This window comes from Oscarella lobularis, chromosome 8 (genome assembly GCF_947507565.1).
Source record: "Oscarella lobularis chromosome 8, ooOscLobu1.1, whole genome shotgun sequence".
Lineage (NCBI taxonomy): Eukaryota > Metazoa > Porifera > Homoscleromorpha > Homosclerophorida > Oscarellidae > Oscarella > Oscarella lobularis.
Window position 1 is genome coordinate 334,942 of NC_089182.1, and position 25,580 is coordinate 360,521.

At 47.1% G+C, this 25,580-nt stretch overlaps 3 protein-coding genes across 4 annotated transcripts in view; 1 reads left to right on the forward strand and 2 right to left on the reverse strand.

Annotated features, from left to right (window-relative positions):
* Window positions 1–307, reverse strand: part of LOC136190796 (uncharacterized) — an 18,727-nt gene extending 18,420 nt beyond the window's left edge. For both annotated transcript variants that reach the window (XM_065979063.1, XM_065979062.1), the window contains exon 1: window positions 1–307. The gene's annotated coding sequence lies outside the window, so the exon portion shown is untranslated.
* LOC136190797 (2-aminoethylphosphonate--pyruvate transaminase-like) lies at window positions 19–1,467 on the forward strand. Its single transcript, XM_065979064.1, has one exon. The coding sequence runs from the start codon at window positions 32–34 to the stop codon at window positions 1,238–1,240; it is 1,209 nt and encodes a 402-aa protein (XP_065835136.1). The 5' UTR covers window positions 19–31; the 3' UTR covers window positions 1,241–1,467.
* The window catches only part of LOC136190795 (uncharacterized), an 82,447-nt gene continuing 58,149 nt past the window's right edge, over window positions 1,283–25,580 (reverse strand). Inside the window, exon 2 of the mRNA XM_065979061.1 lies at window positions 1,283–25,580. This exon is cut by the window's right edge and continues 57,911 nt beyond it. Coding sequence (XP_065835133.1) covers window positions 1,460–25,580 — 24,121 coding nt within the window. The 3' untranslated portion in view covers window positions 1,283–1,459.

Genomic DNA, 25,580 nt, shown 5'->3' on the forward strand with positions numbered 1-25,580 from the left:
CTGTATTTGTCTCGCGTGACGACATTTTCGTATGGGGCATCGACTCGGAGTCGTCGTTTCGTCGCGCTGGCGTTGTCGGCTCTTCTCGCAGCAGAAACTGTTCACGCCGGGCCCGCTGACGACGAGCGCAACGACGAAAGCGGCGATGATGCGCGACGTCGGCTCGCGTGACAAGAATTTCGTCGCGACGATTCGATTCGTTCGCGATCGGATCGTCGAGCTCGCTCGTTTGCCGTCGAGCGTCTATACGTGCGTTCCTGTGCAGGGCAGCGGTACGTATGCACTCGAATCCGTTCTAACGACTGGTCTACCGCGATCGAGAGAAGAATGTCACGTGACTATGCCACGGGTTCTCGTACTAGCGAACGGCGCTTACGGCGCGCGCGCTGCCGCCATCTGCGACGTTCTTAATTATGACGTCACCTTCTATAACGGTCCCGAAGACGAACGACTTGATTTGAAAAAGATCGAAGCGTTGCTCGCGGAAAACTCGAAAAAGAAGTTTGATATGGTAACGTCAGTCCACTGCGAAACGACGTCAGGAATCGTAAACAATATAACAGAAATTGGAAATCTGATCAGAAAATACTCCCCCGCATCGTTGTACCTCGTCGATGCGATGAGTAGTTTCGGAGCCATACCGACTGATTTTTCCAATACCGACTTTGTGGTGAGCTCCAGTAACAAGTGCCTCGAAGGCGTTCCGGGCTTTTCTTTCGTCATTGCCAACGTGGAAAAATTGTCGACGTGCCGTGGCCAAGCGCGCAGCGTCAGTCTCGATCTATACGCACAATACGAAGGCTTGGAAAGAACGGGCCAGTTTCGCTTCACCCCGCCAACTCACGCTTTTTTAGCTCTAAAGCAGGCGTTGCTGGAATTGGAAGCCGAGGGGGGCGTCGAGGCGCGGATGACGAGGTATCGGCGAAATTGCGAGATCCTGCGAGAAGGAATGCAGAGAATGGGATTTGTGGAGTTCCTCGATGCGAGTCATCGTGACGCCTATATTATTACGTCGTACCTGTATCCAAAGCATCCGAGGTTTCAATTCGATATTTTCTACGACGAGTTGTGCAAGCTGGGCATTGTATTGTATCCTGGAAAGGTAACGAAAGCGAATTGTTTTCGCGTTGGCAATATTGGACAGTTGTTCGAAGAGGATATGCGCAATATGCTGAATGCTGTCGAGGCGGTCTGCGGGAAACTTGGTCTTCCCCTTCCACTAAATGGAGGACTGCATTAATAAGACTTTGGTCGCGCGCTCTACGCTTACTGTTTGTCCAACGCGACTTGCTCCGCGGAGCGTCGTAATTAAAATGTTGTGTATTTTTAAAACTAAATGACAGACAAAAACACACTAAAATGAATTATTGTAAAAAAAGTATGCTAAGAAACTGACAAGTAAACATAATAAGACATACAATATATGTTCAAAAGCCGTCAATGTTTTTTCGTCGTGATTCTAAACTCCAGTCATGTTGTACGTAACGTTAGCAGGAGTAATCGAATCTTGAAAAACGAATTCGTCTAATTTGAAAGTTGTTTTATTGACGATTTCGCTGAACGTGAAGAAGATCTTTCCAATATCCATGTCAACATTAAACGACACCAGATCAGGGCGCGATTCGTCAAAAACGTAGTCGTTCGCTTTCTTTCCTTTGCTAAGAGGAACGACGGGATTTTCGTTCATGTCTTTGATACCCATATTCGTCATTGCAATAAAAGTCGTATTGATTGAGATAGCCAGAGTAGGACAAGCTTTAAGGTTGTTTAGATCTGATGTGCTCAGATTTAGAGTAATCACAGTTCCGTCCTCAAGCGAGGAGCTGCCTCCGGTTAGAACGTAGGTGTTGTCAGGTCCAGTGGCCATTGGAGCATTCCTGATGGTAATAGCCGCTGGAGTAAACGTTGAAGCCTTGACCGTTTCCGAGAAGGTCATTGCAAGTGATCCAGCATCCATGTCGATGTCAAATGACGTCAAAACTGGCGGGACTTTGTCTTCAATATAGCGATTCACCTGCTTGCTGGCGTTAACGGAAATCTGACTAATAAAGTTATCAGCCATGTCTCTAACAAAATCGCCGGAAAGAGATAGGAACGTCGTGTTCTCGGTCGTCGCAAGGCCAGACAGCCGTTTGATTTCATTTAGGTCTGCTGTAGAGATGTTCACTTGTACAAGCGTTCCGTCGTCGCTCACTACACTTCCTCCAGTCAAACGGTAGGTGACTCGCGATCCGATTGATTGATTACGAAGAACGATTTCGGTTACTTGCAGCGACGAAGCGTTGACAGTTTCACTGAATAAGAATTTCAACAATCCGAGATTCAAATCAAGTGTATATTCGACCAATTCCGGCAAGGTGACGTCAGAAACGAATGGCCGGGCAGCCAAGGCGTTTGATTTTGCTACGGCATACACTTGATTTCCATTCATATCCGTTATGGCTCTAGCAGTGATCGACAAATAGGAGTTGGTCGTTTCGTTACTCGCACCCGTTGCCAAATTGACGTCTTTCTTGATGGCGTTGAGATCTCGGCTGATGATTTTTACAATGACAATGTCCGAATCGTTCGTAATGACGTCGCCTCCGGAGAACACAAACGACGTGACATTGTCGTCACTCGTCGCGTTCTGTAGCAGCGTCACTTCAGTCATATTCAGAGACGTGATGTTGACAGTCTCAGAAAAGCTTAGCGTTATTAGTCCCTCATTCATGTCCAAAGAGAATGTCAGAAGCCTAGGTCTGATAGAATCCAGAGTGAAATTGGAGACCGGCAAAGAAGGCACTGGTAAGAGTTGGTTTCCAAAAGCGTCCTTCGCTCCTAATTGAGAGACCGACAGCCACGTCGTCGAGGACGACACGGCAAGACGGGTCATCTTTTTGAGTTCGTTGAGATCGTCGGTACTAAGTTTGATGACTATTTTCGGACCATCGGCGAGAGATGGCTTGCTCCCGGCTGATAAACGAACGACTTCTGTCGGCGTTGTTTGAGCGTTTTGCAAAACAAAATCGCTTACATTCACAGTACTGGCATCGACGGTTTCCGAAAAGCTTAGAATCAGTTCTTCACTTGTGATATTCAAATCGAATTCTTGTAGACTAGGCCTGGTCAAATCGTTGACGAACGTGGCAACGGTGATAGCATTTCCGTTGTATCGTGGCAAAACGGGCTGTTCGTTCATATCCTTTACGGCAAACTCGTCAATCAATAGCGCCGTAGCCAAACGACGCAAGGCAATGCCACGCGCTTTTATTTCGTTCAAATCGTCTAAGCTCAACTGCAGTTGGACCGATGTACTGTCGGTCGAGGCGATCAACTGACGGTCTTTCAATCTGTACTGCTGAGATGTTGAATTGACGCGAGACGCCAGTTGGAGTGTTATCGCAGTCACATTTGTCGTAGACACATCAATCGTTTCTCTGAAGTATAGAGTCAGCTTTCCAGTGTTCATATCAAGGTCGAACGAACGCAAACGAGGTCGAGTTGTATCGAAGAAGAATTGCTCCACTGGTAAAGCAGACGTTTCGTTGATTCTATTCAGCAAATTTCCGGCCATGTCCTTTACCAACGTCGGTGCGACGCTCAAAAACGTCGAATTGCGGTCGACGAATAACGTCGTATTTCTCTTGACGTTGTTTAAATCGTGAATTGTTAGGATAACGTCGATCGTGAGACCATCCGAGCTGTTCGTTGATCCTCCAGTTAGAGTGTAGGACGTGCCTCCTGTTTCCGATGACTGTAGCGTTATGTTGGTGAAAGCCATCGATTCGACGTCAACTGGCTCATCGAAGTTCAGCGACAGAATGCCAAGATCAAGATCCATCGAAAACGATTCCAGATTAGGCGAACTAGAGTCTCCTGTAAACAGCTGCACTGATCTGAGCGTTTCATCCACAGAATTTCCAGCCATATCCTGAATTCCGTTGTCTTCCAGCAGCAATAACGTGTTGTCATATCCGGTCGCCAGGTCGGTGTCTAGCCTAATGAAATCGTGATCGATCTTTGACAACTGCACGCGGACCGTAGGATCGTCGTCATCGAGCAGTTCTCCTCCGCTGAGAGTATAACTCGTTGTTCTGTTTGCGTCCGATAGCAACGTTATCTTCTTCGTTGTAAGGCCCAGGGTTTGCACATCGACGGTCTCGTCGAACGTAAAAGTCAAAACCCCACTGTCGATGTCTAGTGAGAACGCTTGGAATACCGGGCTCGTCGTGTCGAGAACAAAATTCTCTTTGGTAACGACACGGGCGTCTGAAATTTCAAGACGCTCGACTGGAAGTCCAACCATATCGGCGATAGTCCAATTTGTAATTGAGATGTACGCGTTGTCCGAAGAAGAGGCTAAGGCGGTGAGTCGTTTGATGTCATTTACGTCGCTGATAGAGAGATTGATTCTGATCGTCGGCGAATCGTGAAGCTCCGTCAAAACACCAGCGCGAATTTTATGGATAGAACTGTTTGCACCTTGAGAAGGAACTAACGTGACTCCACTGACAGCCAGAGACGACGCGTTGACGGTTTCTGAGAACGTCAAAGCTAATATTCCCGTGTTCATATCAAGTCCAAATTCGCTGAGCTTCGGCCTCGTCACGTCCTTTGCGTAGTTGGTCACTTTTACAGCGACGCCTCCTTCCTCAGACACGTCGTTTCCAGCCATGTCCTCGAGTGCTCGGTCGTACAAGAAAAGATAGGTGTTATTTGCATCTGTTCCCAAGTCAGTGTATTTCTTCAATTCATTCATATCGTTTTCTGAAACGATGACCTGGAATTCGACTCCGTCGACGGACGGGTCAAGGGCGGTAACGCTCGTCAGTTGGACAATTCTCGTGGAGTCTTTCCTCAGTTCAGCGTTTCGGAATTCAAAACCAGTCGCATTGATTGTCGAAACGTCCATCGTTTCCGTAAAGGTAAGATTCAATAAACCTTCGCTCGCCATATTGAAGTCAAATTCAAGCAGGACTGGCGGACTTTGATCGGCGATGTATTGAGCTGCTTTCTTAGCGTCCCCAGGCTGAATTTCTACTACTCTGTTGCCAACCATGTCAAGTACTGTCGCTGAATCGCTGTAGCTGATGTACGTGGTGTCGATGTTCGTTGCCAGATCTCGATTAGTCTCTTCCTTAAGTTTGTCAAAGTCTGCTTTGGTGAAATCGATGTGGACAATGTACGAGTCTTGTGAACTTACGGTTCCTCCTCTTAGAGTCAGACCCGGTATGCGTGTTAGCGGACCGACGGCTCTTTGGATCGAGATTTCCGTCACTAAGACACTTGACACGCGCACAGTTTCTGAAAACGTGAGCGACAGTCGACCGGTGTTCATGTCGAGAGTGAAGTTAGTAAGGAAGGGACGAGTTGTATCCGGAACAAAGTCCTGTGCTTTGACGTAGCTTCCATTGAGAATGGCATCAATCGAATTGTCGTTCATGTCTCGAAGTCCTTGTCTCCCTATTCCAAGATAGCTGTTCGCTGCACTCGTACCGATCGATGGAATTCTTTGCAAATTCGTCGCATCGAAGAACGACAGCCTCACAATAATTTCGGTCGAGTCGTTCGAGACTACAGTACCAGATGTTAACGTGTATTGGTCTTCCACTGACGCTTCGGCCATTGATTGCAGCGATATGCTGGAAATGTTGACCGTTTCGCTACTGATTGGCTCGTCGAACGTCAAGAGCAATTCCTGCGGATGATCCATGTCTAATGTAAATGAAGTGATTTCGGGAGGTGTCTTGTCTTCCGTGAAATTTAGAACGAGCTTAGCCAGATTTTGCTCAAGTTCTTTAAGTTTGTTATTGTTCTTGTCGAGTGCTGAGAATTTATTGAATCGAAGGTATGTGTTGTTCACTTTCGTTGTCAATTCACGATCGAGTTTGATTTCATTCAAGTCGTCATCGGTAAGACCAACGGTGACTGAAACAAGATTCCAAAGTTCCGAGACAGAGCCTGTTAGACGTCTGACTGAGGTTCCGTTCTTAGCCAAATTTTGCAGCCAAAGTTGAGTGACGTTAAATGAAGACGGCTCGATTGTTTCCGAAAAAGTGATAAGCAATTCCCCTCTGTTCAGGTCCAAGTTGAATGAGAGCAACTCCGGCAAGGTGGAATCGTTGACAAATTTGATTGCTTTTTGCGCCTTGTCTAAAGATAGAGAATTTACCGGGTTTCCACTCATATCGTTTACTGCCGTTGACGGAAACGATAGATACGTCGTGCCAGAACTTATGGCCAACACGTCAAGGCTCTTAATTACGTTGAAATCGATGTCGGATAAGAGCAAGCGAATGGTTGGGCCGTCCTCTCTCCGATACGTACCTCCCGTTAGAGTGTATTTAGCGGGAGGACTGTTGCTTGCTTCACTCTGTATTGTGATCTTGTCGGCGTTGAACGAACTGACGTTAACAGTCTCTGTGAACGAAAGGAGTAGAACGCCTTTGTTCATGTCCAATTCAGAGAGTCTTAGACTTGGAGACGTCGTGTCGGCAACAAAGCGGTCGGCAATTTTGCCGAGTTTGATCTCATTGATTTCGAGATATGCCATGTCGAAAATGAAGTCAGCTGATACTGATATGTAGGTATTGTTTACTTCTGTTGCAAGGTCCTTTCGCTTTTTGATCTCATTGAAGTCGCTCTCTGAAATATTCAACGTAATTAGAACGCCATTCGGCGACGACGTTCCACTGGCCGAAGAAAGTCGGTAACTTGAGTTCGAGTCATTGCTTCCCATTGCTGAACGGAAAGTGAGCGTCCAAGCTTTGAGAGACGCGCTGTCCACGGCCTCGTCAAAGGTAAGCAATAGGTTTCCAGAATTAGCATCCATTTCGTACGAAAGAAGTCGAGGACGAGTTTCATCTTCGGCATAGTCGCTAACTTGCAAGCCGTTTCGCATAGCATCATTCAAGTTTCCGCTCATATCGGCGACAGCCTTGCCTTCAAGTCGGACAAAGCTCGTATTGGTTCGAACGGCGAGCGTCCGGTCGAGCTTGACGCTGTTGAGATCGTCAGCCGACAGCACTATGACAAGAACTGTTGAATCGTTGCTGTTCGTCCAGCTCGTCGCCAAGGGGAGGCTCGACGAGAAACTGGTGTTTCGATTCTGAATGATTATTCGACTCGTCGTGAGATTGGCGTCCACGACCTCGTCGAAACGTAGTTCGAGTAGACCGGTATTCATGTCAAGAACGACGTCTATCAGCAAAGGCTTAGTTGTGTCGCGCGTAAAGTTTGCGACTCTCTCTGCAGCCGTCGGAGCAATTTCGTTGACATTATTGCCGTTCATGTCTTTCGCGGCTTGACTTCGTATGGAAATGTACGTCGTGTTCTTGTCGATCGCGAGTTCTCGACGTCGCTTTATCTCATTCAAGTCGCCCGCTGACAGCGTCACTTCTATGATTGTGTCGTCTTCTTGGGACGATTGACTCTGAGAAGTCAATTTGTAGCTGGTCGTAAAATTCGTAAGTTTCTCGGATAAGATAGTCAGTTCATTGCTTTGGAATGTCCTGCCGTCGATGACTTCGTCAAACGTAAGGCGAACTTTTCCGCTGTTCAAATCCAAATTGAAAGACAAGAAATTAGGCGAAATTTTATCTTCAGTAAACACCGACACGCGTTCGCCATCCGCTTCCAAGATAGCGACCACCTCGTTGTTATTCATGTCCTTTACCAGTGCACGGGTTACGCGAAGATACGTGTTCCACCTGGAGCTAGCCAGACCTCGAATTCTGTTCAACGAGTTGACGTCTTTCGAAGTCAAGTATAGAGTCAGTACTGTGCTGTCTTCTTTCGAGCCACTTCCCTCAATCAGGATGTGGGACAATGTCGATGGTGCCGTTCCGTTGGCTCGACTCTGCACTGTTATTGCCGTCGGATCCAATGTACTGGCTTCGACCGTCTCAGAAAACGTCATTGTCAGTGTTCGATTATTCATGTCGAGATCGAACGACAGCAACTCAGGCTTCGTCAAATCGCTTGTGAATGCCTTTGCTTGCTTGGCGTCGGTTTCAGCAATGCCTATCAGAGGGTTTCTGGCTAAATCAAGTATGGTCGAATTTTTGAGATACAAAAAGGTGTTGGAGACATCGGTGAGAATTAACGTGTTTTTCTTTATCTCATTCAAATCGTCGTCGCTTAGATAGAGCAGAATTCCCGTTCCGTCTAACGATCGCTGCGAATTTCCTCCGGTAAGAGTGAACTTTGCTTGATCAGAGGAAGCAGTTTTATTGTCTTGGAAGGTGATCCATTGGGCAGCAAACGTAGTCAGATTGACAGTATCCGAAAAGTTCAGAGTCAACAGTCCAAGATCCATGTCCACAGCAAAATCCGTCAGGAACGGTTTGGTGTCGTCTTGGACGAACGATTTCACCTGCTTCGCTTTTCCGTCAGTTATCGGAGTCACATCGACTCCAGCGTGATCGTCGATGAGGAATGCACGCAGAGTCAAGAACGTGGTTTCTGGACTGATAGCCAAGCCATAGACGTCCTTGATCCGCAGCAGATCGAAGTGAGACAAAACGACGCGAATGTCGTAGCCGTCGGTGCTTCGCGTAATGCTCGAGTCGGTCAGATCGACCGAAAGAGACGCCGTCTTCGCATTCTGTATCGTGATTGCAGACGCCCTGAGAGTGTCAGCCAATACGACGTCGTCGAAGGTGAGATTGAGTACGCCTAGATGTATATCGAGGTCGAAATTGAGAAGCGACGGCCTTGTCTTGTCGTCTTTGTGATCGCATGTAGGAACACGTAACGCCTTCGTCACGGCTATGTCAGACATGTCTAAGATGCTGCCAGAATCGATTGACAGGTAGGTGTCTTCGATGGAAGTTCCAAAGGTATAGTCGGTTTTTATCGCAATCGTATTAGCCTGAGATAGTTCGACGGTGATTTCTATTAGACCATTCTCTGTGCTTCCTGGAGCGAGTACGCAGTCGGTCAGCCTCAGATCAACGCCGTGGCCGCTCGTATCGTTCGAATGGAGTGTCAGACCGCTGCAGTTGAGCGTGCCTGGTTTCACCGGCTCGCTAAACGTGAGCACAATCTGGGAACGGTCCAAATCGAGATGATAGCAAGACAGTACCACTTTGGTTTCATCAGGTACATAAACGCTAACTTGAGTCGCATTGAATTGGGAAATCCTCTGAACTTTATTCGGTATCAGAGACATGTCGAGCAGGGCGTTTGGTTCCAGTCGTAGGTAGGTGTCGTTAGCATTCTTAGCGAAAGCTGTCGCTTTTATTCCGTGCAAATCATCAAGAGATAGATCCAAAGTGACGAGACGCCCATTGGGACTGGTCGTTGTGGTTCCGGCGGTCAGAGTGTATTCGTCGGCAAGATTGCTAACGTTTGCGGAGCGCTGCAACGTTATTTGAGTTACGTCCACAGACGACGGTCCGGTATTTACCGGCTCATTGAACGTCAGATTGAGAAGGCCTTCATTCATGTCAAGACTGAAGCTCTCTAGCTTAGGACCCGTCACGTCTCTGAAAACAGTTTTGACTATTTTTCCCGGAAAACCTTGGTCAACTGCAGCAACTTTGTTGTTGCGCATGTCGACGACAAAGTCGTTGGTAAAGGTAATATAGCAGTTGCCTCGTCTTACACACAATTCGGCGTTGGTCTTGAGTTTGACAAGATCGTCGGTGAGTAATTGGAACACAACGACTGGAGTGTCTCTAGTGCTGAGTGTCACGCCTCCGTTCAGAGTGAGATTCGTGCGAGGATTTTCAAAAAGACTCTGCAGTGTGATGGTAGCATACCGAAGAGAAGAGATATCGACAGTCTCGTCCATTGTAAGAATCACTTCTCCATTCTCGAGGTTAATGCTGGTGAACTCCGTCAACGTTGGTGAGCGGGTGTCTTTCGTAAAGACATCGACTTGAAGTCCATATCCGTTTGGTATCCCTTCTATCGGTCTGTCAACCATATCCAACACAGCATCATCCTCAAAAGTCAGATAGCAGGTGTTGTTGTCAACGCAGAACTCCTTTCGTTTGATTTCATTGAAGTCTTCTGGGGATAAAACAATAGTCGCGTCAGACGTGTCATCGTCGTAGGAAAGGCTCGTAGTCAGAGTCTGGTTCACTCGTATCGTCGTCGCGTTATCTTGCAAAGTGAAATAGGTCTCTTTCAAACTGGTAATATTAATCGTTTCGTCAAAGTGGAGAACAAGCAAGCCCGCGTTCATGTCGACGTCAAAAGATTTCAAACTGGGTCGGACAACGTCTCCGACGTAGGAAGACACTTCCATTCCATAGGAGACGCCTATTCCTCGAACACTATTTCCGCTCATGTCGCGAACAGCGAGACTAGTCATTCTCAAAAACGTGTTGTCGTTTTCCGTAGCCAACTCGATTCGTTTCTTCAGTTCGTTTTTGTCGAGGAAAGTTAGAGTGAATTGCAAGACCAATCCGTCGCTCGAGTTTGATGCTCCGCCGGTAAGCGTGTAGTCTTGGCTCGGCGAAGACTCTCTATTTTGGAACGAGATGTACTGTGGCGAGAGTGAAGTAGCATTCATGGCTTCGGAAAATCTCATCGTCACTAGTTTGCTGTTTAGATTCAGGTCGAATGAAAGAAGGTAGGGTCTCGTCGTGTCCGGCGTATAGACTCTGGGTCTCGCGGCTCTGCTGCTTAGTATTGGAGAGACTTCGTTGTCAGCCAAGTCACGCATAGCGTCCTTTTCCATGACTAGATGCGTATTGGTTCGCTTCGTAGCCAAGTCGGTTAGCTTCTTGATTTCATTTAGATCGTTTTCAAAGAGCTGCAGTATGACAATAGTTCCGTTTATCAGAGAATAGTTTCCGGACGTGATAGAGAAAGTCGTTCCCGACGACGAGGCGGACTGAAGCGTAAATCGATTCGGAACGAAAGTTTGCAAAATCATTTCTTCGGAAAAGGTCAGATGAAGTTGACCAGTGTTGAGATCGAACGCGTAGCGACGGAGAGTCGGCGGAATCAAATCAGACGTGTGATTTCGAACTTGTAAGCCGTCAGAAATCGGTACCGCATTGACCCTATTTCCTGCCATGTCCTTCACGGAAAGTTCGGTTATGGAAATAAAAGTGTTTTTGATCTCTTGTCCAAGCGGTGGCAAAGCTTTGATGCTTTGCAGGTCCTTGTGGCTAACAGTGATTTCTACAACTGTCGAGTCGTCTACCGTTCCATTTCCTTCGGTAAGAGTGAACACTTGGCTTAATCCGGTCGCGTTTTCAGCAACAGCAAGAGTTACGTTTTTCGGTGACAACGACATTGCCTTGACTGTTTCAGAAAACGTCAATATGATAACAAGTGGCGGCACTCCGCCGCGCATTGCCAAATCAAAAGCCACCAACGTAGGAGCCGATTCATCCTTTGTGTACTTAGAGACGAGTAGATTCTGAACAGAAATCAAATTGTTGCCGTTCATGTCTTTCACCGATCCAGCTAAAGCCGAAAGGTACGAGGTCTCTTTGCTGATCGCCAAGCTGGTAAGTCGCTTGATTTCGTTCAGGTCCAATGCTGTCATATTGACCGCTACGATGTGAGAATTTTCTGGCTGTATTGCGCCTTCTTTGAAAGTGTACTTGGCAGTCGAACTGTTGCTCAACGTGAAGCCGGTAATCAGTAGTGTACTCACATTTACAGTTTCGCTGAACTGTAGAGTCAAAGTGTCGCTATCAAGATCGAGGTCGAATGTTTCCATAACTGGACCCGTTTTGTCTTCGGTGAAATTGCAGACACAGAATCCAGAGCTTTTCTTTATTTCGACGACGCTGTTCGAGTTCATATCGCTTAACGCCATCGAGGTCAGTGAAAGGCAGGTGTTCTCAGAATTGGTTGCCAAGTTCGTCAAAGCTTTAATTCTGTTCAGATCGTCGGTAGTGAGTTGAATGGCAATATGAGTCGCATCTCCATTGACAACGGCTTCGGCAGAAAACGTGTGACTCTCCACTGGAGCGGACGCCTTGTTCTGCAGAGAAATTTGCGTCATATTGACCGTTGTAGCGTCGATCGTTTCATTGAAGATGAGCGTGAGCGTTCCGGTGTTCAGATCGAGATCAAAGCAGACAAGTTGAGGCTTCGTTGTGTCGTTCGTGAATATCGCCACTCGCCGAGCACTCAGTCCATCGACAAGCGCAACGATTTTGTTACCTGTCATATCTTTGACCATCTCTGCCGGAAAAGTCATGAATGTCGTTTCTTTGCTCACAGCCACGTCTCTCAGTTTCTTTATCTCATTCAAATCGTCGACCGTTATTGTGACATTTACGTGGATACCGTCAGTCTTCGTTACAAGCCCGCCAGTCAACTGATACTCAGAAGTTGATGTCACTGCATTTTGCAGTGTGATAAGAGACGGAACAAATGATGACGTATTCACGGTTTCGGTGAATGTGAAAGAAATTATTCCGACGTCCATGTCAAGATTGTATGCTACAAGTGCCGGTGCTGTTACGTCAGTGTCGTGATCGATTGCTTGCTTAGCGTTATCGGCTTCAATCGGTACGAGAGCATTTCCGCTCATGTCTTCAATAGCCGTCGACGGAATTACAAGGAACGTGTTGTTGACGTTCGTTCCAAGATTCGTTAACGCTTTGATCGCATTTAGATTTCCCTGAGTCAGATAAACTGAAAATTCCACAGCAGCAACATCAGGATCTGGACGGCCTCCCGTCAGAGAGAACGCAACAGTACTCGACGTGTAGTTCTTCTCGTTTTGTATCGTGATCTCGGAAAGTTTAAGCTTGAGAATGTTGACGGTTTCGGAGAAGCGAAGGTGAATGATTTCTTTGGTCAAATCCACGCTGAAGTCCACAACGTGAGGTCGAGTCGTGTCGGGAGTGCAATTCGAGACTTGGAGTCCACGATCGGAAACGATTGACGTCACGGGAACGGCGGCGACATCCTCAATCAATTCTGACCTAAGAGTCACGTACGTAGTTTCCTTAGAGCAGCTTCTTGCCAGTCCGTCCCTTCTCTTGATCTCGTCGAAATCGATTTTGGCCAGAATGAGCTCGATGACGTAGCCGTTGTCGCTTGGCGACGATCCGCCCGTGAGAGTGTATTTATTAAACGAGTCGTTTCCTAGTCGCGAATTCTGAAGTGTCAGACCCGTCGGATCGAACGACGATCGAAGCACGACGTCGTCGAACGTCAGACTCATTCGTCCCGTATTCAAATCGAAGTTATAGCGAAGAAGATTCGGCGGTGTTATATCTTTGAAGTAGCTGGCGACCAGAGCCGACGAAACAGACTTGACCTTATTCCCGGACATGTCCACAAACGATCCGTAGCCGATAGCAATGTACGAGTCTTCCTTTTTCGTCGCTAGATCGGTTTTAAGTTTGATTTCGCGCACGTCGTCGGCGTTGAGAGCGATTTGCACGAGGGTTTTGTCCGACGTCGCATAGCTCGGCGTTCCTCCGGTTAGATTGTAGGAGATGCTCGATGAGTCGCTTGTTCGCTGAAGTTTCAGTTGGTTGTAGCCAATTGGAGCTAGTACGTCAATCGGTTCGTCGAAAGAAAGAGTGAAGAGGCCCTGGTTCATGTCCAATGAGGCGAAACGAGTCACTGTGGGTTCGGTTATGTCGTCGACGTAGCCGCTGGCTTTGAGAGAGTTTATACCATTGACTCTCGCGTCGACTGCATTATCAGACGTGTCCTTGATCAATTTGTTGGTGAAGGTGATGTAGGAATCGTTGACATTTGTTGCCATTGTCGTGTATGCTTTGACTGCAGTCAGATCAAACAAGGAGAGAGCTATTTCGACTTCTAGTCCATTTTCGGTTGTTCGCCTGGTGCCCCCCGTAAGCTTTTGAACGGCAGACGCATTTTTCATGTCTTGAATAGTCAATTCAATGATTTCCAACGTCAAGACTTGAACGGTCTCATCGAATGTTAACGTCAGATTTCCTTCGTCCATGTCCAGACTAAACGCTACCGCGTTTGGAGGCGTAGTGTCTGGTATGAAGCTAGTCGGCAAATGCTTTTGATCGAAGACCGTTGTGTTGACTTGAAGGATCGGATTTCCTGCCATATCGTATCCAAAGTCGCTGCTGAGACGCACGTAGCAGTTCGTATTATCAAGGCAGAGTTTGTTGAAGAATTTGACGTCGTTCAAGTCTTTCGCCGTCACTTGAATAGACACGTGTGTCGAATCGTTTGAGATCACCTGTCCGCCAGTCAAATAGACGCGATGAACGGGCGAAACATAGAAATTTTGAAGGTACAGTGCCGTTGGATCGACCGACGAACTGTTTATCGTTTCACTAAAAACGATCGTCATTACTCCGCTGTCGAGATCAAACGAGGCAAACTGCTCCAGACTAGGAGACGTTTTGTCCAAACCGTAGATATTTACTTGAATAGCAGATTCACGTCGTATCGGTACAATTTCGTTTCCAAACATGTCGTCAACGGTTTCTCTCGTCAATGATAGGTAGCAGTTCGATTTTCTTGTGCAGAACGGTTTACGAGTCAATTCGTCGATGTCCGCTTTCGCAAAACGAACGCGCACCACCGAGCTGTCTTTGCTCAGAGTGGTTCCTCCCGTAAGAGTTTGCTGCTCGTCAGAGATCAGAGACGACTTGTTGCTAGCCTGGAACGTTATTCGAATCAGTTCGAGACTGCTGACATTGACCGTCTCGCTAAAGTGAAGAGTAAACGTTCCGTTCGAAAGGTCGATGTCGAATGAGACGAGAGTCGGCCGAACAAAATCAGGATCGTACCTTCGAACTTGCGTAGTTTCTGCTTTGAGAGCATTACGAGCCATATCGAAGACAGCACCGTAGGCAACTGAGAGGTACGTGTTCTTCTCTTCAGTGGCGAGTTGCTTCAGTTCCTTTATTGCGTTCATGTCTTTCAAGCCAATGTCTATTAGGATAGAGCTGTAAGTCGGTCTCGTTGCGGTGCTGTTGTCTGTTAGAGAATATTTCTCTGCTGGTGTCGAGCTCGCACTCTGCAAGGTGATCGAGTTAATCGAAAGAGACGTGAGATTGACCGTTTCGGAGAAAAATAATTGCAGAGTAAAGTTATCGATGCTGAGATCGAAGTCCGTTAGAGTTGGCGGCACTAGATCGGGGAAAAGAGTCGTAACTTCCAAGGCAGCTGACGAGTTTATTCTAACAACTTCATTGCCGGCCATGTCTTTGATTGTTTGAGGACTGATGGACAAGAAAGTGTTTTCTGACTCCGTAGCTAGGGACTCGAAGTCTTTGATTGCATTTCTGTCTCGGAATGATAAACTAACGATAATCGTATCACTGCTTGAACTCGACGTAACGCTTGTTTCGGTCAAGTTAACTACCTCCGATGCCGCGATCTTTTGGTTTCTGATACTGATAAAGTTTGCTTTGAATGTCGCAGTGTCGACAACTTCACTGAAAGACAACGTCAGCTCATCTGTACTAAGAGAGAGGTTGAACGAGAGAAGTTTCGGGTTGGTGGTATCCGGAGTAAACGTTTTGACGCGAAGAGCTTCTCTGTGAGCCCTAATTGGATTGTTGCTAGTGTCCTTAACCGCATCAAACGTTACGTTGAGGAAAGTGTTGTCGGCTTTTGTAGCAACTCGTCTTTCCAGCTTCAAAGCACTTGAGTCGGCCAGAGATAGACTCACCGTGACGTAAATATCATTTGCCTTGGTCCACGTGCTGTCAGAGAGCGCATAACTTGCATCCGCTGTCGAGTCGTTGCGACTCTGTGTGAAGAGCCGCCGAATCGTAAGAGTGTCTGTGTATACGACTTCATCAAACGTAAGATACAGCTTGTTAGAGTCCATGTCCAAGTCAAACGAATGCAGCACAGGAGGTGTTACGTCAGGGTAGACGAATTTGGCTTGAACCGCTTTGTCTTTCGGTGCGGCTACGAGAGAATTGTAGTTCATGTCGTTTAGAGCTGACGATGTGAGAGCCATGAAAGTGTCATTTATCGTCTTTGCGAGTCCTTCGATTCTTTTGATAGAATTCTGGTTATCGATTGTTAGAGAGAAACGGTAAATCGGCTTGACTCCCGACGACGATACTGCTCCGGCTGTTAAAACGTGAAAGTTTCCTACCTCTTGAGAATAGTTTTTCTGGACAGTGATTTCTTTGAAGTCGACCGAATCGACGTCGATCACCTCGTCGAACGTTAGAGTGAAAACGCCGGAGTTTCGATCGAATTCGTAAGAAAGAAGATTGGGCTTTGTTCTGTCGGAATAGAACAGGTACGAGCAGAGCACACCAAATTGTCTCCTGATTTCCACAATATCGTTTCCGTTCATGTCCTTCAACGTATCGGGAGTAAGAGACAAGTACGTAAACAGTTGTCCTGTAGCTAGAGATCGATCAAGCTTGATAGCATTTGCGTCGTCTGCTGAAAGGTAAAACGCGATGATGGTGCTGTCGTTTGCAGACGTGGTCGTGTCCGTTAGCGTTCTAAATGTGCCTGCTGTTCCATTTTCTTTCGACTGAAGTGTGACGTAGATCGGCTGAACGCTTGAAGCATTCACCGTCTCGTCAAACGTCAGAGTCAGAACGGTTGAATCCATGTCCAAAGAGAATGACACCAATACAGGGCTTGTCCGATCTTCAACGAATGTGGAAGCTTTCACGGCCACGTCGCTAGGTACCCGCGGCAATCTGTTGCCAAAGAAGTCATAGACGGAGTCATTGGCAATCGATAGGTAAGTGTTCGATTTCGACGTAGCAAGAGTCAAATCTTTCTTGATGACATTGAGATCAATAGGAAGCATATTTAGTGTGACCGTGAGACCGTCTTCCGATTGACTAAGTTCTCCTCCAGTGATTCTTCTCCAGCTTCCATCGCTAATATTCGACGCCGCTTGAATAGTGTACTTCGTAATATCCAAAGTGGAGACGTTGACGCCTTCAGAAAACGTAAGTATCAGCCTGCCCAGGTCGAGATCCAAGGTGAAGTTTTCCAGAGTAGGTTGGCTGTCATCGGTCGTGAAAGATTTCACACGAATTCCGTTGCCGTCAGTCACGGCAATGACATCAACGCCCTCGTGATCGTCAACTCCAGATGCCCGCATTGTAATGAATGTCTTATTTTCGTTCTTTGCCAATCCAAAAACAGACTTGATTCCAAAGAAGTCGACTAGGGATAGATCGACGGTCAGGGCATAGCCACCGAGACTGCTTGTCGTGGAAGACATCAATGTGTAGGATCCAGATGACGCTTCTCCGTCCTGTATGGTAAATGCCAGAGGATTGAAGCTTTGCGAGTCGACTACGTCCGTGAAAGTCAAGTTCATCTGACCCAAATTCATATCCAGAGAAAACGACTCGAGTCTTGGAGCTGTTGCGTCGGCAGAGAAGGCCGCTGTTTTTCTGGCAACAGTTTCCTTTAAGCTATTTCCTGCCATATCGATCGCTGCATCTCCGGGAAGATTGATGTAGGTGTCTTCGCTGCTGGTGGCGATAGATTTATTCAGTTTCAGGAAAGTCGTGTCTTCGGCATTCAATTTCACAGTCAAAACGACTGACCCGGGATTGTCGTCGGAAGTGATCAGCTCACCACCGGTCAACAAGTAAGACACGCCAGAGCCAGATAGTAGCGTTACTTTAGTGACGTCAAAAGAAGAAATATTGATCGGTTCGCTGAAAGTCAGCACCAGTTCATCCGCATCCAAATCTAATTTGAAGTCGTTCAGTTGCGGTTGACGTCTGTCGGGGGTATAAGTCAAGGCCCCAAGAGCCTGGTCGTTCGGAACGGGTACGATTTCATTCGGAACAAAAGCTTTGTCTTTGATGGTCTTAGCTGTCAGGCTGATAAACGTATCATTTAGGATCTTAGCAAATGTCGACGCTTTGATTGCATCAGCATCCGCCTTGAGAAGATCGATCACAAGAACGGAACCGTCCGGACTGGTTGAAGATCCACCGGAAAGTTGAATAGCATTAATTGTATCGTTCGCCGAGTCTTGCAGTGTTATTTGAGTGGCGTCCAGCGTACTGACGTCTACGGCCTCGTCGAAGGTAAGAGTCAATGTCGAATCGTTCAAGTTTAGATGGAATGACAGAAGTCTAACGTCTGTTTTGTCATCGACAAAGGTTTGCACTACTTTTCCCGGTGCTTCTGAAAGGACAGGCGTAACCGCGTAGCCCTGCATGTCTTTGACGAGATCTTGTGTGATTGTGATGTAGCAGTTGCCTCGGCGATTGCAGAGGAAAGTTTGAGATTTCAAAGCAATGAGATCTTCGGCAACAACGTCGATTACTATTTCTGTTCCGTCTCTGCTTTCGGTTGAACCTCCTGACAGCGTAAGCTTGCCAACGAGTGGAGGCTCGAACAGGCTCTGCAACGTGATTTGGTCAAATTGTATAGTGGAAACGTTGACAGTCTCGGAAAAGAGCAGAGTCAGTTTGCCCGTTGAAAGATCAAATTTCACAAAAGCGTCTAGCGACGGTCTCGTTGTGTCCGGAACGAAACGACGAGCCTTTTGAGCAGAATCAGCAGGAATGCCGACTGCAGAGCGACTGACCATGTCCACGACGGTATCGTTCAGAAACGATACGAAGCAGTTCTCTCTTGACGTACACAGACCAGCCTCCTTCTTCAAGAAGTTCAGTTCGTCTTCGTGCAGAACGACCGACACTCGAGCTTGGTTTTGATGAGGAATGGAGCTCTTCTCTAAGACTAATGCGAGACTTGCATTCGCTGGAGAATTTTGAAGAGTAACCTTCGATAAATTGAACGACGCTACGTTGACGGTTTCATCAAATTGGAAGTGAAGTGTTCCGGAATCCAGGTCGACATCAAAGTAGCTTAGTCTAGGACGGATTAGATCTTCAGTAATAACGTTTACTTGCAGCGCATCAAAAGACGCTACAGTGACGATTTCATTTCCGGCCGTATCTTGTAGTAGTCCTGCAGTCAAACTAATAAAGGTGTTGTTTTTAGACGTGAACAGATTTGTGAACGCCTTGATTTTGTTCAAATCCGTGTTGTTCAACTCGAGGATTAGTTCTAGTCCATTAGGTGATGTCGTAACACCGCCAGCGAGCACGTAACTCTCGGTGGGAGACGACTTCGCGTTCTGTACGGTGACTTTGGTTGGATCGAGCGAGGACGTCTTCACGCTTTCAGAGAAGCGTAAGACGAGACGCTTCGTGTTCAGTTCGACGTCGAACGACAAGAGCTGGGGTCTCGTTACATCGTTCGTGTACTCGTCGACTTTCAACGCGTTCTTCGCACTTATTGCTGCTGCCTCGTTTTCTGGAGGATCGGTGAGGACACCTCTTTCAAGAGATATAAAGGTGGAGTCTTTTCCTGCTGCGAGTTTTTCAATTGCTTTGATTCCGTTCAGGTCCTCGATTTCAAGTACTAGTCTGACTACGAAGTCGGTCACCAGGGAAGCGTTTCCTCCGAAAAGGACATAAGAGGCGGTGTCATTGTCAAGAATTTGCGAACTTTGAATGGATATTTTCTCTGGTTTAAATGACGCCAAAGCCACTTTCTTCGTAAACGACAGCGTTAGCTCTCCCGCATTCAAATCAATGTCAAATGATTCCAGTTCGGGCGTGGATAAATCAGCATTGTAGTCAGCAACGCCAGTAGCGTCCTCTTTTTCGATTTCAACCGATCTAAGGTCGACCATGTCCAGTACAGCGTTCTCTCGGAGAGAGACAAAAGACGTTGTGTTGTAGAGAAGAACAGGTGGGAGTCGCTTGATTTCATCCAAGTCTCCATTCGTGAGAGCTACTTCGACAACGGCGCTGTCTTCTGCCGTCAGAATGTCCCCGCCGGTCAGAGTGTAGGTGGCTTTGGATCCAGTGCTGTTCCTCAATCCTTGAAGGGTAACGAAGGTAACGTTGAAAGTATTGACACTGACTGTTTCTGAAAAACGTAGAATGGCAACTAGAGGCAGAACGTTGCCCAGGCTCATGCGTAGACCAAAGGAATCCAAAGTGGGACGAGTAGTGTCATCCGTGTACTCGCAGCTCTTCAACGGCGCATCCGATGAAATAGCCGCCGAAACGACGTTACTTGTATCTCGAACTAGACCAGCTCGGAGAATCAAGTAGGTGGTGTGAAGGCTTGTTGCGAGTTGCTCGTTCTTCTTCAATCGGTTCTGGTCGGCAATCGTCAATTCTAAAACGACTACCGCTCCGTCGTTACTGCGCGTTACTCCTCCGGTCAGCGAAACGTTTGCATTCGCTTGATTTATCACGGTGATCGCCGTGGGATCGAACGTCTTGACGGCCACTGATTCAGAAAAGTTTAGCGTCATTTCGCCATTGTCCATGTCTAATTCAAAGCATGTTAGCCTGGGATTGACAGTGTCTTTCACCACTTCTTCCGCCTGGAGAGCGTTTTGATCGGAAATCGGAACGACTTGATTACTGTTCATGTCAGTTATCACCGAGCTTGTGATAGATAAGAAAGTGTTATTCGTAGCTGTCGCCAAGGTCCGCAACACTTTGATGGCATTAATGTCGATAGTGCTGAAGTTAAATTCAAGCACAGGACTGTACGAACTTGTCACGACCGCTTCCGTCAAAACGTAAACGGTCGAGACGTTAGCTTGGGACAGGCTCTGAAGTTTCATTCCAGACGGATCAAGAGAATTGACGTCGACAGTCTCGGAGAAAACGAGCGTCATTGTATCGGCGCTCAGATCGATCGTGTACTTCGTTAGAGTCGGTCGCGTCGTGTCGGAAGTGAACGACTGAACTCGACTGGCCGCTCCGTTTGGAACAGCATCAATTTCATTCTTGCTCATGTCCACGACCATTCCCTTTTCAAAAGCGAGATACGTATTTTCTTTCCTGGTTGCAATCGCCGGTCGAGCTTTTATGGCGTTCAGATCTTTCGTTGTCAGGGTGAGCTTGACGACTGCATCTCCCTCTCCGTGGAATCGACTGCGGAATACGGTGTCATTGACGCTCGCATTTCCGCCTGTCAATTGATAGATGTCGGACGACGATTTCGAGCTTTGAAGACTAATTTTCGTCAGATTGAAAGACGTTGTATTAACTGATTCCGAGAAAGTGATGAGCATTGTACCCTCGTCCATATCGATGCTGTACGATTTGACTACCGGAGCCATCAGATCTTGTTTGTAGCTCGACGCCTTCAGAGAAGAATCGTCCGAAATTGCAATGACGGCGTTTCCGTTCATGTCGTAAATAGTAGTGTTTGGGAAAAATATGTACGAATCGTTGAGACCAGTAAAGATGTTGCTTCTCTCTTTCAATTCGTCCAAGTCTTTGACAGTGAAGTAAAGAGCGAAAGAGACGGACGTGTCGTTAGGTAGCGGAAGACCTCCAGAGAGCACAAACGACTGCGTCGCGTCGCTCTTATTCATCGCGTTCTGCAGTCCTATTTTCGTTGTAACCAAGCGAGCAACATCGACTGCTTCGGAGAACCTGAGAGTGACGGCTCCGCCGTGCAAGTCGACCGACATTTCCTCCAGTCTTGGAGCCGTGGTATCGGAGACGAACTCTGTCACTTGTCTGCCTGGATTACGAACGCCGATTACGTTGAGTCCTCCGCTGTCCTCAATCACTTCAGACGTCATTGTCATAAAAGTGTCGTTGATGTTAGTTGCCAGATTTCTTATCATTTTCAATCCGTTCAAGTCTACTGGCGCTAAGTCAATAACTACTTCGAATCCGTTCGAACTCTTCGTCGATCCCTGCAGAAGTTGATACGAAGCAGTGGAGTCAACCGTTCTCAAAGCATTTTGAATTGTTATTTCTTGCGGATTCAGAGTCGAGACACGAACAATGTCATTGAAAGTCAACGTGAGAATACCCTCGTCGACGTCCAGATGGAATCTAGTCAAAGACGGAGGTGTCGTGTCCGGTATGAGGCTAGTAATCTTAACGCCAACGGCAGTACGGTCCACAGGATTGCCAGCTGCATCTTCAAGGGCTCCCTCGTTGAGCGAAATAAACGTGTCCCTCAGAGACGTCGCGAGATCGTCTGTTTCTTTGATACCGAGAATATCGTCCGGAGAAAGAGATATCACAAGTCGGGTTTTTTCGTCGTTATTGGTGACGGCTGTTCCTCCTGTTAGATTGTAGACCGGGTAAGGCGGTCCGGACGCTTTGCCTTGCAAAGTGACTTTGCTGGCGTTGAACGTCTTCGCATCGACGGGTTCGGAAAAGATGAGCGTAAGAAGACGATTTCCCATGTCTAGCTCGGTGAATTGCGTCAGAATCGGATTAGTCGAGTCGATGGTGTAGGTCGATACCTGAAGGGCATTAGAGAACGAACGTTCGACGGCTTTGTTTCGGCTGATATCCAAAACCAAGGCATCGGTGTGAGTCAGGAAAGTGCTGTTCTTATTCGTTGCCAAGGCGAAGTCGGCTTTGATTTTTGTCACGTCACTTGCAAGAAGACTAACGGCTATGTCCGTTCCATCGTCCAAGGGCGGAAGAACTGTGCCACCGCTCAAAGTAATGTTATTACTGTTCAGTTGGTTGTGAAGGCTTATTTCAACGAGCTTGAGCGAAGAAACTCGAACGACTTCCGAGAATTCCACGTACAATGTTCCCGTGTTCATGTCCAGGTCAAACTTTTCAATGCTTGGGCCGACAGTGTCCGGTTGCAGCACTAGAGGAACGTGGCTTTCGTCAACGGCACCCGTCGAAGTTACGGGATTGTTATCGTTTCCGGACATGTCGCGAATAAATCCGCTTCCCAGCCTGACAAAGCACGACAGAGAAAAGACGCACAGACCAGTTTCTTTGTTGATTGAGTGAACGTCCGTGGGATCCAATTCCAAAGTAATGGTTGGATCGTTCGACGTTATTACATTGCCGCTTGTGAGGCTTACGCTTCTGCTTAGGTCCCTGAACAGAACTGAGAGTGTCAGTTGATTGAGTGCCGCAGAAGAAGCGTTGATCGTTTCGTCGAATTTCAGTGTCATAAGATGAGTATTGAAGTCGATTTTAACGAATTGCGTCAGACTAGGCCGTTTGATATCCGACGTCAATTCTTTGACTTGCAATGCGTCCAAATTTTCAATAGGAACGATTCGGTTCGAGTTCATATCCAAAACGAACGACTCTGTAAAGTGTAGATAGCAGTCATCCTTGCTGGTACATAGGTTTGTTTGAACAGTCAAATTGTCGACGTCTTCACTTGTCAAAGTGATTACGATTACAGCCGAGTAGTCGCTCCGGTATGATCCTCCAGTAAGACTGTAGGAAATGGAACCGTTCTTTGCGTTGATAACAGTCAGTAGATTCGCATGCAACGAGGTAGTGTTCACTGTTTCCGAAAAGCTCAAAGTCAATTCGTTGCTGGTCAGATTAAGATTCCAGCTGAGTAGTAGCGGTCTCTTCTTGTCTTCAACAATTGTTGCGACTCCGAGGCCATCAATAGGAGCCAAGGCGTTATCGTTTGTGTCCTTTACAGTAAGATTAAACGCCGATAGATAAGTGTCGTCTCTCAACGTAGCAAGATTTGTAAAGGCCTTTAATTCGTTGAGGTCTCCATTGTCTAGCACAACTTTAATGACGGTTAGTTCCGGCCTGGTTGCATTTCCAGCTGTCAACTGCACTGATTCTGAGGAAGTTTCCTTGCTGTTAGCGTTCTGCAAAGTTATCTGTGAAACTTGGAAAGAGTCCAAATCTACGGTTTCAGAGAAGGTAAGGAAGATCGTTTCATTGTGCAAATTGAGATTGAAAGAAACCAGTTCCGGGCTTGTCAAGTCTGAACTGTGCTGAAGAACCGGTTTTCTGCTTACAGACAACGCATCATTTCCGAACATATCCTTGGCGAATCCAAAAGGCGCCGTAAGATACGTGGTCAACGAGTCAATAGCAAGCTTTCGCATGTCTTTCACAACGTTCAGGTCTTCGCTGCTTATTTGCACGACGATTTTCGTGACGTCTCCAGAAGCAACGGCGCTCGTCGACAGATTGTAGCTTTGAGTCACCAGTGTTGTGTTGTCAGAATTCGATAGCTGAATAGTTGGAACATTGACAGTGCTTGCATCGATTGTCTCTGAGAAGACAAGCACAAGTTCGTCGGTGTCGATGCTGAGATTGAACGACACCAGGTACGGACTAAAAACGTCTGTCACGTAGTTTTTCACTTCTAGCGGAGAAACAGTTGCAGAAAGGCTGTTTCCAAAGAGATCTTTCAGGCCATCTAGTGAAACGTTCAAGAACGTGTTGTTCAATCGCGTTGCCAACTTTGTGTTCGAATTGATAGCATCCTGATCGTTGATGCTGAGCGAAAGCCTGACGACGTGATTACTAGCAGACGTAATTGTCGAAGGGAAGCTCAGCTGATGCCATTCGGATCGGCCAAGAGCCGAATTTTGAACGACAAAATTATTGGCCAAAAACGAGCTGCTTCGTACCACTTCGCTGAATGTCAGATCCACATAGCCGTCGTTTGGATTGAAGGTAAACGATTTCAACACCGGCGCTGTTTGATCTTCTATTGTTGGTTTGGACGTGAGCGGTTTCTCACTGCCTCGACGCAGCACATAGTTTCCGTTAACGTCTGTTACAGTGCGGTTAGACAAGGTCAAATAGACCACGCTGATGTTTGCGCTCGCGTCGGAGTATTTCTGCACAGCGTAGTAGTCCGAATCTATGAATTTCAACGTGATCACAGTCACGTTTCGAGAAACCAAGCCACCGTCAAGACGAATCGTTTGATTGCCGAGAGAATCGAAGAGAAGACTGATTTCCTCGGGTACAAACGACTGCGTGTCGACGACTTCCGAGAAAGTCAGATAGACCTGAGACTGATCAAGATCCAGCGTGAAAGAGTCGAGCGATGGTCGTGTGGTATCTTCCACGAACTTTTGCGCCTGCTTTGCCTGACCGGCTGGGGTTTCAGCGGCATCGTTTCCACTCATATCAGCGCAAGTCTTTGGTAGTAGAGAAATGAAAGTTGATATTCTGGCTCGAGCTAAATCGCCGAAGACTTTGATCGCGTTTAGGTCATCTGCCGTTAATTGAATCCGAAGAACGGTGTTAAGTCCGCTAGGCAGAACCATACCCTTTCTAAGGCCGTGATAGCTGTTAGTGTTGCTTCTGTTTGCCGTCTTCTGTATCGTTATACCGGTCGGATCAAACGTATTAGGGTTGATCGTTTCGTCGAAAGTCAATTGCAAAACGCCAGTATTCATATCGATGTCAAACTGCCTCAAAGACGGGGACGTCCTGTCGCGAATCACAAGTGCAACCCGTTCTGCATCGTCTTTCGGTATCGCAACAAAGCGATTATCAGCGATGTCTGTTATAAGATCTTCCGATGCGTAAAGCCAAGTATTATTCTCGTTTGTTCCCAATTTCGTGTCGGCTTTGATTGCATTTATATCGTCGTCAGTAAGAGTCAAAACAATAGACGCGCGGTCTTCTGATCTAACTGGGCTCCCGCCGGACAGTTGGTACTTCACCGTCGAGTTCGTAACATTTTGCGTCGATTGAAGCCAAATGATGTGTGGTCTCATAGACGTCGTATTCACAGTGTCGGAGAATCTAAGAATCAGACTTCCTTCGTTCAAATCAAAGTCAAAGGAGAGCAGAGATGGATTGATAGTATCAGGAATGTAGGTTTCTGCTCGCAAGCCTCGTCCATCAGTAATTGCCAAAATGTCCCTAGCGGCGTAGTCATCCACTAAAGTGGCACCGACGGTCAGG

Bases quoted from the DNA above. Each gene is read 5' to 3' on its own strand.
- LOC136190797 (XM_065979064.1), top strand. From the start codon at position 32: ATGGGGCATCGACTCGGAGTCGTCGTTTCGTCGCGCTGGCGTTGTCGG.